Source organism: Peromyscus maniculatus, chromosome 5 (assembly GCF_049852395.1).
Source record: "Peromyscus maniculatus bairdii isolate BWxNUB_F1_BW_parent chromosome 5, HU_Pman_BW_mat_3.1, whole genome shotgun sequence".
NCBI classification, from domain to species: domain Eukaryota; kingdom Metazoa; phylum Chordata; class Mammalia; order Rodentia; family Cricetidae; genus Peromyscus; species Peromyscus maniculatus.
Window position 1 is genome coordinate 114,833,607 of NC_134856.1, and position 13,877 is coordinate 114,847,483.

Here is a 13,877-nt window from a genome sequence, read left to right on the forward strand (position 1 = left end):
CTTGAACTCACAGAGGTCCAGATAGATCTTTGCCTCCAGAGTGCTAGGATTAAGGGTGTGTGCCACCACTGCCTGACCTCTGTGGCTAGTTCTGTCCTCTGATCTTCAGGCAAGCTTTATTAGAGTACAACAAAGTATCACCACATCACAGCCATCTGAGACATGTGTTTAATGGTAAGCTTTCCTACTGATTTTCCTGGAGAACGTGATTGTTTGAAAGCCACTCATTGAGCCATGTGCACCCTTTTGTTGTCTGGGTAAGAACTGGGTCAGCAGCAGAGCGGCTGGCTGCCTGGCCAAGTGTTTATGCCTGGCTGTTCTGGTCCTGTTCCCATGAGGTTTCACAGCAGGTTCCCCAGAGAGTGAAGGGAGGATTTACACTAAGAACTTGGAAAGGCATCAAGGAGAACAATTTTCTCCATACTTTCATCAGACTATCCATCCGTCCATCCATTTATCCATCCACCTACCCATCCACTCATTCACCCACCCACTATCCATCCAAGCATCCACGAAAGCACCCACCTGGCATCTAGAGTAATTCTCTCATATTTTTAATATAAAGAATCTCATGTTTGTTTTCCCAAGATCTAGAGATGTTGTAGAAAAACTTTAGGCTTCACTGTATAGCTAAAAGAAAGTGTGTGGGGGGGGGGGAGGGGGTTCACAGCTGGCCTCTTCCTGTCCTTCTTGGGAACAGGCAAATTGTAGAAACAGGGCAGAACAGATGACAGCTGAATTGGCTATCTCTAGATGTACTTCAGGATGGTTAGGTCAGGGTTTCTTGGCCTCTGAACCCAGCTTAATCCAGATAGATAGTAGTAGTTTGGCCTACACTTGTCCTTCTGTTACCCCAGCATCCTGGGAAACAGTCTTTTCTGTATCCTAAAAACTGCAGCTTTGAGCATCCCTGCAGCCCACGCCTGTGTGTGCAGCTGGGTCATCTTTGGGACTAGTATAACTCATCCCTTCTAAGAAGCCCCTTTTAAATTTAAAAGATTCTGGTTATTAATAGCATTATTAATCTTTCAGCTGCATCTGAAAGATACCCTCAGCATATATTTCCTTTTCACTTGATCATCCTGGTCCTCCCACCCCCGCAGGAGGCCCAGCATCCTCTGAGGGTGACTGCCTTCCCCGAGTCCTCCCAATTGCCTGCTGAATTGCTAAGAGCCATCATCAGTACTGCTGCTGAAAGACCAGAGAAGCACAGAATGCATCATTGGAATTTTGCTCCAGTCTAGCTCTTCTGACACCCAGTTGTCACTGTAGACAGCATGGCTTGAACTTGAGCTTGCCTCCTAAAAGCTCTGTTTAAACTCTACCTCTTCACTTTAGAAGCTAATAGATAATATTTTTAATTGTATTTTTTACATTGCAAATCAGTCTCCTCTTTGACCCACATCAGATTAAATGCAAGAAGCCTTTCCAGGACAGAGGGGTCCACCAAAGACACGATGTGACAGCTGCAGAAGTAGCTCTGCACACATGGCTGCAGATGAACCCCGTCACCCACCCCAAATTCCTGAGGCATTTTTCCATCCGTCTGCTGCCTGTAGTCGGGCTTACTTGCTCTGCAGTCTGAACATGACAGGATGGCTTGGAACCTCGCATGGAGGCTGCTGCTGGCTAAGAATTCCTGCTAGGCTTGCCCACGATGCAGATACAAAAAAAACCCAAAACCTCACCTGTGCAACTCAGTGAATTCTGACCATTTCTCATTTTTGTCATCTTTCCTTTTAAGAGTTAGGATTGCAGTCAGTCACTATCATCCCTGTTATTTTTGTAATCATTTCTCCAATAAAATCATTTCCCCAATTTAAAAACACATTTGTTAAAAATGGATTTTTAAAGTAATTACCAGGTCACCTTCTCCACCGTTTTCGAGTCAAACCATGTTTGTTACCTGATGCAATCCCAAACATATTGTCACTGGTCAGTGATGGCTGTATGGTCTATTTTTGGGGTGGTCAGAATTCCCTTAAGGAGTTCACCCTGACATTCACATTCATGGGAAGTTGATATAGTTCTGAAAGATTCTCATCAAGTGTTGACGAGATGGAAGCATTTTAAATATGTACAACTGATCCAAAGCTGGGTTTGTCTCCTAGGTTGCACCTAATGCCAGAAGGCAAGCACAACCTGCATTTACGATTTGCAAATGAATTCAACAAGTTGGCAGAAGACTTCCTGCAATGAAATTACAAGAAGCCTTTGGTTTCTGGGTGATGCTGTACTAAAGGATCATGTCCTTGTCTGTTACCAGGATGCTCCAGAATGCCTTCCTTGCCTTTCTCCTCAGTTCACACACCTGCCAGGCTTTCTACACTCCCCATGATGTGACTCTATGCAAGCAGGAAAAATAGCATACCCAAATCAGGTTATAGTTTTAATTGCTGCAAAAAAAATGAGTATTGACATTTTTAACATTAAATTATGAGTTTCTATCATTGTCATAATAATAAATTCTTACCATAATTTATTTTCAAATAAATTTTATGTGAAAACTTAATAGTGTTCACATTTACTCAAAAGCTGGGTTTGTCTTAGTCCTTTATTCATAGGATATCTGGAATGCTAACAATTAAACATTAAGCAAAAGTCCCACAGTATTATCCCCTGAAGCTTTGTATTTCCATTTAAAAAAAAAAAAAAGAATGTCAAGGAAAAAAGGACCATAGGTATTATACACATGCTTTTTATTAGTATAGATATCTTAGACAATACTGAAATCTTGAAAGGAGGTCCACACTATTACGTCAACAGTGAATTTCTGACAGAGGCAAACTGAGCACCATAATTTACAAGTAGAAAGACCATGCTGGAGGACAACAGAAGTTCACTAAGGGTGCACAAGGTATCTGAGAAGTTCTCAAGCCTCATCCTCGCCCTCCTCCTCCTCGAACTCGCCCTGCTCATCAGCCGTGGCATCCTGGTACTGCTGGTATTCAGACACCAGGTCATTCATGTTGCTCTCTGCCTCGGTGAACTCCATCTCGTCCATGCCTTCACCCGTGTACCAGTGCAGGAAGGCCTTGCGCCGGAACATGGCAGTGAACTGCTCCGAGATGCGCTTAAACAGCTCCTGGATGGCGGTGCTGTTGCCAATGAAGGTGGCTGACATCTTGAGGCCTCGGGGAGGGATGTCACACACGGCCGTCTTCACGTTGTTGGGGATCCACTCCACGAAGTAGCTGCTGTTCTTGTTCTGCACGTTGAGCATCTGCTCATCCACCTCCTTCATGGACATGCGGCCCCGGAAGATGGCGGCCACGGTCAGGTAGCGGCCATGGCGCGGGTCACAGGCGGCCATCATATTCTTGGAGTCGAACATCTGCTGAGTGAGCTCAGGCACTGTCAGGGCTCTGTACTGCTGGCTGCCCCTGCTGGTCAGAGGTGCGAAGCCTGGCATGAAGAAGTGCAGGCGTGGGAAGGGCACCATGTTCACAGCCAGCTTGCGCAGATCTGCATTCAGCTGGCCTGGGAAACGCAGGCAGGTGGTCACCCCACTCATGGTGGCTGACACCAGGTGGTTGAGGTCGCCATATGTGGGTGTGGTCAGCTTGAGGGTGCGGAAGCAGATGTCATACAGGGCCTCGTTGTCGATGGAATAGGTTTCATCTGTGTTCTCTACCAGCTGGTGCACAGAGAGGGTGGCATTATAGGGCTCCACCACAGTGTCAGAGACCTTGGGTGAGGGCATGACACTGAAGGTGTTCATGATGCGGTCTGGGTACTCCTCTCGGATCTTGCTGATGAGCAGGGTCCCCATGCCTGAGCCAGTGCCTCCCCCCAGTGAGTGGGTCAGCTGGAAGCCCTGGAGACAGTCACAGCTTTCAGACTCCTTCCTCACTACATCCAGGACGGAGTCCACCAGCTCAGCACCCTCTGTGTAGTGGCCCTTGGCCCAGTTATTTCCTGCACCACTCTGGCCTGCAGGAGAGAAAGAGAATATTAGACACTTAGGAAGTCATTGGTAATGTCATTGGACTATGAAGAAAAGGAAAAACTGGCCTTAGAAAATATTTAGTAGTCTTTGTATTATGGGAAGGAAATATTGTAAATGTATCAAGGCCCTAAAAAACCCTGGGGATCATAATAAAGTAAGAATCAAGTTGAAGAGGACACATTTTAACAATACTCAGTAGCTTCTAAAATTAAACAGGGAACATTCTGTAAATACTCTTAATTATGTATAATTAAAGAGTCAGTGCAAGGCAGATCTAAGCATTTGGTCTACACCTTGGTCACTGAAGTGGTTACCTGGCATCACTGGTCCTTTGAAATCACCTGCAGCCTGTGATGCCCTCTTTGAAGAATTTCATCCTCTCCACCCCTCCCCCTAGAGGCCTCTCCTCATGGAGGCCTTTAACAGCCCCTACAGGCCCACACTCTCCTCTGAGCTGTCAGGAGTGAACAGACATGATATTGTCAGCTGCATAGGTGAGGTCAGGACTTGTGGTCTGTGGACACAGGCTCAGCTGGGCACTGCACACACAACTATAAAGCCCATGGCTGCTGGGAAGGGGTGAGTCATTTGGCCAGCTCCCATGGAGCATGACGACTTACCGAAAACAAAGTTGTCTGGCCTGAAGATCTGGCCAAAGGGTCCTGACCTCACTGAGTCCATGGTGCCCGGCTCCAGGTCCACCAAGATGGCCCGAGGTACGTATTTGTTGCCTGTGGGGACAAGAGCTGACTTACAACTGGGCTTGGCAAGGAGATAGATGTAGCTGCATAATTCATTACAGAAATCCCAGCATTGAGACAAAGGAAGAAAAGGAAAATGGAGACATGAAGCATGCAGAAATCTTCGGGAGCTATAAAGTGCTTTTATTTATTTTACTTATTTATTTATTTATTTATTGCAGTTGGCATTTTCAATGAGATGCAAAAAGCATTTCCTTGTTGTTTGCATGCTCCTAGGCCACTTCCTCTGCCACAGCATGGAAAGCAAGGCTGACATCCAAACCCTTACCAGCAGCTTCATTGTAGTACACATTGATTCTCTCCAGCTGCAAGTCGCTGTCACCATGGTAACTGCCAGTGGGGTCGATGCCATGTTCATCGCTTATCACCTCCCAAAACTGAAATGCAGAGAATCACATCATGCTTAGGATCCTAACTGTCACCCAGAAAGGCCTTGGTCAGACAGCAGGCAAGAGCCTAGGGAGCTGCTGGCCCCTGTGTGTTTGGGCAGCAGCTGTGGCAGAGGGTCTTGGAAATGCGCAGTGAGTGCATCGGCCATATTATGACCAGAGATGCAGGGCTGGGAGGAGCCTGGAGAAGGAAGTGGGCACAGCAGATCCCCTGCCAGAACTGCAGAGGCAGCAATTCTCTCACTCCAGACAGGGTTGAATGTTACTACATACAGGCTGATGGATGGGAAAGGGCAGAAGGGAAGATCAGGTGCCCCGCCCCCTGCGCCTCATGGGATGAATGACTGCTGGCACAGACTTCATGGCAGCTTTCAACAGCCCAGTTTTATACACCTGACTGACCTACATATTGGCTTTCGGGTATTAACCTCGGGCTAGGAATGTTTGGGATGGGCAGCGCAATCCTACCAGGGCGCCTGGCAGCCCTGGAAAAAGCTGGCCATCCTGAGGATACAGCCTCCATTGTGACTTGGCAGCAGGAAAGGGGGTGGGGAGGTTGGGTGGGCAATATGGCGGTGTTGAAAGAGACCACGTCCTTGTACAGGCGCCCGCCCACACCCATGTCGAATGCCCACTGCTGCCTCCAGGCTGCAGTCGGGTCTCACAGCCCCAATTCTGTGCAGTCACCTGCTGTCTCACAGACGAGAAAGACGACCAGCGCATTTTATGTAAAGTCTAGAGGAGCACTTGTAAGGGAATTCGTCTAACACCCTCGTCTGTTGGCCCAAAGAGACGCCTCTGTAACATCTGTCAACCCAATGACACTGCATTTTTTTCATTCATATGACAGACAAAAAAAATATATACAAATTACATTTGACACGAGGTTCTCAACACGTATGACAGTGACCCCCCCCGACCCAAATTTCAGAGACGAAAAAACCCAGAGGAATGTCAGCTGCATCTCGCAGAAGGGTTGTGTCCCAAAGCAATGTAATGGACCCTGATTTAAGACACCCTGTCACGCTCATCGTGGCAGGTTGAACGGCTTTTCAGGACCTGGCCCGCCCAGTAGCCAGCGGCAGAATGCGTCACTGGCCCGGGCTCCTCTGGCTTCCCTAGGCTCGACTCAGTCCCCGGCTCACAACCTTGGGACCCCCGCCCGAGCGGACGACCCCACCCACTCCCTCCCCAGGGGCGCGCCCACCTTAGCGCCGATCTGGTTGCCGCACTGGCCCGCCTGGATGTGCACGATCTCGCGCATGGTGCTGGCTGCAGAAGGGGTGGAGGCGCTGGCCCTCGGAGCAGTGCGTAGACAGAGGGCTGGGGAGCGCAAAGACTTGTCGCCCTCCCCCAGCTCAGCCTTTTATACCCGGGGACCCGCCCGGCCACGCTGACGTTATGGGGGCAGGGCCGAGGGGCGGAGCGGCAGGGACTGCGGCACCGCGAGAGGGAGCCGGGGCGCGGTGCGAGGTGCAGGGGTGCTCGCCTTGCACCCAGCGTCCTAGCGCTACTGCCGCCCTTGGCCCATCCTGCTGGCTTCCCCTCAGCGTCCACCTGAGCTGCTCCGCCACTGGCGAGACCTTTGGGTCACACTGTGGTTCCTCTCCCATCTCACCCACTCCCCACCACTCAGGGACTAGAGATTGGGGTCCCGCCTCCCCAGTAGCAGGACAGGAGTCGCCTGGCTCTTGGAGTTGGAGCCCAAAACTGAAGATAGATGTCAATCTGAGCAGGGGCAGGTGCATCTTGGGCTGATGACTGAACTTCCTCTCCATCTCTTTCAAGTCTGGGTGGCAACTGAGGGGCGTTAAACTGCAGGCTGGGTACCGCTTGGGAGGAAGAGGGGGTGTTCCGAGAGGTGCTGGGCTGCTTTTTCAAGGACAGAGAGGATGTGCTCTACAGGTCGATTGCTGGGCTGGGGGAGGAAAAGTGCTCGGAACCAGATTTGTCATATGTCTGCTCTGAACTCCTGGGTCCTCAAAGCCTCTTCTTAAATGTCGAAATTTCTCCTTGCGTGCACATGAGCAAGAGAGCGAGGAAGAGGAAAGGGTGAGTCTAATACAGCACTGAGGTCAAGTGTACTCCTTCCAAACCTTAGGCCACCTGCGAGGTAATTTTGGTTGCTGTTAAGCCACAGGTGGCTACTGAGCTCTTGAAACACAGGGTCCCTTCCTGAGTTGAGATGTTGCTGTGTGAGAAACAATGGTTTTCATGGGCTTGGTAAATTAGCCAAAGAACTCCACTGATAACAGGTCACAATGTTCATGTTTGGATACAGGGTTTGAAATATTTTTTAAATGACTCACACGTATAAAAATATGATAGCCAGGAAAATAAAAAATACTGGTGCGGTCCACATTCAGGTCTCACGTTACATTTCTCTTGGTTAGTACTGCTCTATAGCATGCATCATAATTACCCTGATTCCGTCTGTCAGAAAAGCAAGGTTTACAGCTACAAAGCCAGAAAGCCAAGGAACCTGCATTCTTCCTATTAGCAGAAACCCTGGGTGAGTTTCAAAGGTTTGGTGTGAGGGCTGGACCAACAGGAGTTATTCTTCGTTGGGTTTGGAACAGTGGACAGGTAAACAGGAGCCTCCACCTTTTCCTCTTGGGAGCCAGTTTCTTCAAACATTAAATAATTATAGGTGCCTTGGAGCTGGCTTTGTGAGCAGGAAATGAGAAGGTATATATGAAAGCAGGCTGCGTTTATAAAGCAAAGATGCTTCCATAAAGTCCAAGGTGATGCTGTTGTAAAGGTGGATCCTGCTTGCCATATTAATATTGGGTCATTCGCTGAGGTGGAAGCCACAAGCCAGTCACTCACGAATTAGCCCGGGCTAAGTCCCATATTCATGGGCTCTGCTTCAGGGAACCAGCCTTCCAGGCTCCTCCATCCTAGCAGGCAGGCAGTGCTGGTACCTCCTCAGATGGGAATGGATGTCCTAAATGTTCTCCTCTCTCCCACCCACCACCACTGAGTATCAGCTGGATAACCTGTCAGCTGTTGGGTCCCCACTGGCAGGTTATCCAGCTGATACTCAGGGACAAGGCTTGGCCTCCATCTCTTCCCCATTCTGCCTTCAGTTCCATTTCTTGGCTCTTTGTGATTAGCTAGAACCTTCCAGACCCTCTGCAGAAAAGGCCCTGCTTTGGAGAATGTCACTGGTTATGGCATTTTACAAAGTTTTCCTGGAGAGAGTTGCCCATTGGCCTGTGTTGCTTTGTTCATGGTAGAAGTTTAAGGCCAAGAGGAGCAGAGGATATGACTCTGAAGGGATGACCCTGGGATGTGAGGTTCCCCTAGCAGACATAGACTAGGTCACCTCAGGGAGTGCAGCTTTTCTACTGTTTCTTCTCTGAGTCCTCCAGCATTTCCCCTTTGAGCCTACCTCACTGGGTAGAAATACTGTGCTGAGAGACAAGCAGCACTCAGTGTGCTCTGGACACTGAGTAGCCTGGAAGTAGGTGAACAGTGACTGTGTTGCTCAGGGCAGGAACAGGCTCCTGAAGACCATCTGCTTTGGGCATTATCTGGAGGCAGCCGGCTTCCGCCATCGGGCGCCCAGCCCTGATGTCTATTAGTGTATAGTCAGGGAAACACAGATTTTAAACAATGCCTGCCCTGCCCGGAGTGACTCATCTGAGGGCTGTTTGCTTTCCTCTGTCTCGCTCTCTCCAGTATGACTATCCAAACTCCATCCCACTATCATATCACAAGGCATGGCTGCTTTGTGGCGCTCAGAGCGCATGACAGGAGGAAATGAGCCAAGTAATTCTCCCTGCTCTCAAACAGGTCTCTGAAGAGCTTTGTGGAAAACAATTAGCCCTCCCTTCTTTTAATTGTTTTTCTCATTTAAAAGGGGCAGTTCTGCTGGCTATTGGGCAGGTCATGTATGGTAAGGGACAACAGTGTCCTCCAATCGTAGGCCATTTTCCTGCTTTAGACCTGATATTACCAGCATCATCCCTGCCCTTACATTACATTAAGGCATTACAGAGTAGCAATGACAAAAACTGAGACTAGAGGGTGGATGGCTGAGCATGGATTCAGGTCTTACCCTTCTCTCATTCTGCCCAGTTTTCCTTCTGGCCTTCACCAGGCTCCACCATGAAGGGGCCCAGTGAGAAAGCTTTGGGGAACAGTGTTCTGTGGGTGTATGTTAGTTGCAACCTTGACTGATGCTCCTTCTGTAGGTGACAGACATACTTGAGACAGATTTGTCAGCCCGCTTATAAGGGACCTAAAATTTTGAAAACATTAGTTTCAGCATTAACCCCAACCAAATCTATTGATTTTGCATCAGATAACAGTCATTTAGAGTCAATGTGTAGTGATAGTTTCCAACCACCTTCAAGGATGTGTCAGGTACTATTTACAAGTATAAATCTCCTTTGTAGATGGAAGAGGCTCCTCCTGGCCAGAGGCTGAACTCATCTTAAGCTCTAATTCCACAAATATTTGTTATGGACATGCTTCTTGGCCATAAAATTTAAAAATTTAGAGCTGGCAAATAGCTCATAAGTAGAGATGTTTGCTGTACAAGCCTGGCCACTGAGTTCTATCTCCAGAGCCCCCGTGAAGGTGGACAGAGAGAACCGACTTCACAAAAAGTTGTCCTTTGGTTTCCATGTGCATGTGCATGTACTTGGGCACATGTGCACATACACAAAATCATTTTTATTTTAAAATTTAGAAAGTATTAAGAGGTCTAGTGTATCCACTCATCTCTAGATGTGCAGTATGTATTTCACTATTGATTTGTTTGTTTGTTCGGGAGGTTGTTTGTTTGTTTATTTTTCTCTGTGTAGCCCTGGCTGTCCTGGAACTCACTTTGTAGACCAGGCTGGCCTAGAACTCATAGAGATCGAGGTCTGCCTCTGCCCCCAAGTATTGGGATTAAAGGTATGTTCCACCACCCTGCTCACTATGGTAGTAGCTTCCTTTTTCCTCCACTTGTGGGTGGAGGTGTTGTTGTTCCTTCTGACCATAATTTTAACGTTTGCCTTTGTGATTAAGAACAAACGCTATCTTCTTATTCCTTGACTTAAATCAGATACAATGTTACAAAGTCCCAGACACATGCAAACTTCCCTCAACTGCTGTCAAGCTCCCCATCACCTAGACATACCAAGTCCACAGAATGAATTGTTTCATATGCCTAAGGCTGTCAGTGTGAAGGGAAGAACCACCCCCACCTCATTCCCTGGCTGGTAAGAGCACAGGCCACACAGGCTGAGTGAGTGGGTGCCAATCCCAAAGGCCTAACCTCTGTGTACCCACTTCCTGGTCTGTGAACTGCAAATAATCATCTTACCAGCCCTCTGCATCTGTATATTCATCTAACCATATTTAAGGAGTCAAAATTATTTGAAACAAATGCTCCCAACTGGGCGTGTATCAACTTTGTTGTCATTGTCTAAACAATACGACACACACAGTAAATACAACACGATATGTATAATGTTGGGTGTTGTTAGTAATCTAGAAATAATCTGTAGTCTAAACGAGGCTGTGCATAGGCTGTGAAGAGTCTGTACCATTTTATATAAGAGACTTGAGTATCTAATGGACTCCTGGAGCCCATTTCCATGACACTGAGGAACAACTGGACCTCCCTGGGGCTGTTACAAAGACTGAACAGTCCAATGTGTAACAGCAGTTACAATCCCACCTGCCACATAGCAAATGTTGGTTACATACATCTGAGTGATTGCAGCTGGCATGATCATTTCCTCTCTACCCTCCCCCATCCCCCACTTCTCTGCCCTTTTCTCTCCCTCCCCCACTCAGGGAGCTTGCATTCCTTATTATTCTTGCCACTGTGGCAATATATCTGATAAAACAAGACAGGGAGGATTTATTTGGGCCCCTGATTGCAGAGGGTTCGGTGTGCATTCCTTCTGTCCCATATGCTCCTGCCTAAGTCAGAATCGGCTCATGTCAGTGCCACAGTTTGTACCATCCATATCTCCCAGATGCTCTTGCATTAAAGTCTTGATTGCTAGCATCTGGTCCTATAAGGGGGTAGCGGAACCTTTAAGAGGTGGGGTCTAGTATAAGGAAGTTAGATCACTGAGAGAATACCCTTGAAGGGATATTGGGACTCTGGCCCCACCTCCTCTCAGTCTTCAATTCTTAGCCACCATTCACAGAACACTTTCCTTCACCATCAGTTTCCACCCTAAAGTACCACATCCACCGCAGGCCACAAAGCAATGAGTCAACCCATCACGGACAGAACTACTAAAATTAGAAGCCAAGTGAAACATTCTTCCTCCTGACATTTGTTTCATCCCTGGCATTTTGTCTCAGGGACAGGAAGCTGACTGACACAAGTACTTTCTATACGGCGCTCTAGTTTAGTAGTTCTCAACCTGTGGGATGAGATATCAGATATCCTGCATATCATTTACAATTCATAACAGTAGCAAAACTACAGTTATGAAGTAGCAACAAAAATAATTTTATGGCTGGCAGTCACCACAACATGGGGGACTGTATTAAAGGGTCGCAGCACTAAGAAGCTTGAGAACCACTGTTCTGCTTAATTGAATCTTTTCTGCCCTCTGTGCCCCATGCTGTTGTGGGCACACCCTTCTGTTACCTTGTGTACTCTTGGTCTGTGAGAAGGACCAGTGGACTGCAGAGGCGACAAAACAGTGGCACTCTTAAGCAGCCGGTTGAAGCATCCTTTGAATGATCCTCTAAGCCCCTTGGGCCTGCAGGTCCCCAGAGGACCCCCTGCACCACGCAGGGCAGCAGAGTGAGGCACCCTAACCTGCGAGAGACCTTGTTCCCATTTCTTCGCAACATTGTTTCCCTCATCACCTATTCACAGAACAGGGCCTTTTACCATCTCAACCAAGATCTGTTTTGCCAAGGAATTTGGGTGAGGCTGAACATGCCACGCTCCATCCTGCTAAGCTAGTGTAGAAAACACTATTCAGTTCTTCCAGAACATTCCAGAGCCCCAGATCTGTTCGGTTTTGCTTTCAAGGCAAATAGCAACTTGGGCAGGTTGACATCAATATTTTCTTTTCTTCTGGAGGGAAGGATGCCAGTTGTTTGCACAGAGACTAATAATTCCGCCTTTGCGGAAAGTGTGCAGGGCAGAGTTTTGCAGCAAACATTTGCAAGCATGAGGGAGAGAGCCTGGCTCGGAGATGGCTGCCCTGTGTGTTCATCCACGAGGTCCCTTCCCGGCCACACCGCTGTATTTCAGCCTCTGATTCAGAAACGACCCTTCCTTCCCTGTCCCTACCGTGGTCGGTGCTGCTTTCTCAAGAGCAGTCTGCATGGGAGGCTGAATCCAAGGGGAAGTGCTTTCTAAACACCAACTGACATCCTTTAGCTAAAAAGGAATATTGGAGTAATCGTTTCAAAAGTGCTTATTGGGCTGAGAGCACTTCAGACATGACAACAAAACAAAAAAAACAAAAACAAACAAACAAACAACAATAACAAACTGTCCAGGGCTGCCCTGACTATATAACTGGGACCTTCGGAGAAATCCCAAATCGTTTCTGGTTGTTATGTCTTTTTATATCCCAGATTAACCCCAGAAACAGCAGACTAATTGGAAGGGTTGCTGCTTCACATCTGTCACTATAGATTTGTTCAGTGCCACATGTACAAAACAGCCCTAAGCACTATCTTCAAGTGTCAGATGTAAGACGAATTTTAAAGGTTTTTTTCTATAGTTGGCCCACGTAGCCCATGCACATGGCACATCCATGGAACCAACCAATCATGGATGAAATATATCCAAAAATAACAGAAAGAGGTGTCAACACTGAGCATGTGCAGACAGTTTTTCTGTCATGCTAAACAACTATTTGCCTAGCTTTGCCATCGTATCAGGGATTATCAGTAATCTAGAGACAACACACAGTAAACAGGAGGAAGTGTGTAGGTTATATGCAAACATCTGAACATTTTATTGGAATCCACGGGGATCTTGGGACCAATCTCCTTGGATACCAAGAAATAATAGTGCTCATAGCCCCAAATGTTGCTACTAATGTAATACCACCAATACTTCATGGCTATTCTAACACGAAGCATGCATGTTAGAAATACATACATACATATATATAATGTTATATAATATTATATATATTCATTATAATGAATATATATGACCTTTCTAAAGTTTATTAGGATGTTTTCCTCCATTATAATGGACCTATGTGACCTCTCCAAAGTTTATTAGCCAGATCACCTTTGTCATTTGGCACTACAAACAAAGAGCTTACTAACGAATGAGCTAAGTTATTTACCCTGTGATAAGCACAGGTTTATCTGAGTCCAAAGATTATGTTATTTCCATTCTACACAGTCCATGTGTGTTAGGCAGATTCTAAGATGACCCCTTCTCCAACTGTTCAAACACTAATCTAAGTACTGCTGGGATGGGTTTTTATAGGCAGGTTTCACATCAGTTTGCCTTAAGGTTTCCTGGGTAGGCTGTCTCTAATGGTCCCCCCAAAACAAGACTGTTAGCAGCTGTGACAGAAGAGCACCTCAGTTTGGACCATCAGGCTCAGTGTGCTCACCTGTTGACCTCAAAGCGAGGGCTACTGTGTCACAGAAAATGACTAGACACTTGTAGATATGGAGAGCAGTCTTTGGTGAATAGCAGTAGAGATGAGAAGGCCCTCAGATGAATTGAGTGAAAAGAGCCTCTGAGCTTCAGATGACAGTGTAGACCAGGATGGTCCACTCTGTGATGTCCTGAGGAAGGGACTCATCTTCAATGCTAGGTTCCTGATC

At 47.3% G+C, this 13,877-nt stretch overlaps 2 protein-coding genes across 2 annotated transcripts in view; one reads left to right on the forward strand and one right to left on the reverse strand.

Moving 5' to 3' along the window:
• The window catches only part of Bphl (biphenyl hydrolase like), a 31,561-nt gene extending 29,027 nt beyond the window's left edge, over nt 1–2,534 (forward strand). Inside the window, exon 7 of the mRNA XM_006983510.4 lies at nt 2,112–2,534. Coding sequence (XP_006983572.1) covers nt 2,112–2,199 — 88 coding nt within the window. The 3' untranslated portion in view covers nt 2,200–2,534. The remainder of the gene's footprint in view (nt 1–2,111) is intronic.
• Nucleotides 2,535–2,682: 148 nt separating this feature from the next.
• Nucleotides 2,683–6,600, reverse strand: Tubb2a (tubulin beta 2A class IIa). The gene is made up of 4 exons (XM_076573147.1): nt 6,307–6,600; nt 4,979–5,087; nt 4,570–4,680; nt 2,683–3,933 (listed from the first exon to the last, which is right to left on the reverse strand). Exons 1-4 carry the CDS (start codon nt 6,361–6,363, stop codon nt 2,873–2,875), a joined length of 1,338 nt encoding a protein of 445 aa, XP_076429262.1. The 5' UTR covers nt 6,364–6,600; the 3' UTR covers nt 2,683–2,872.
• Nucleotides 6,601–13,877: the final 7,277 nt, after the last annotated feature.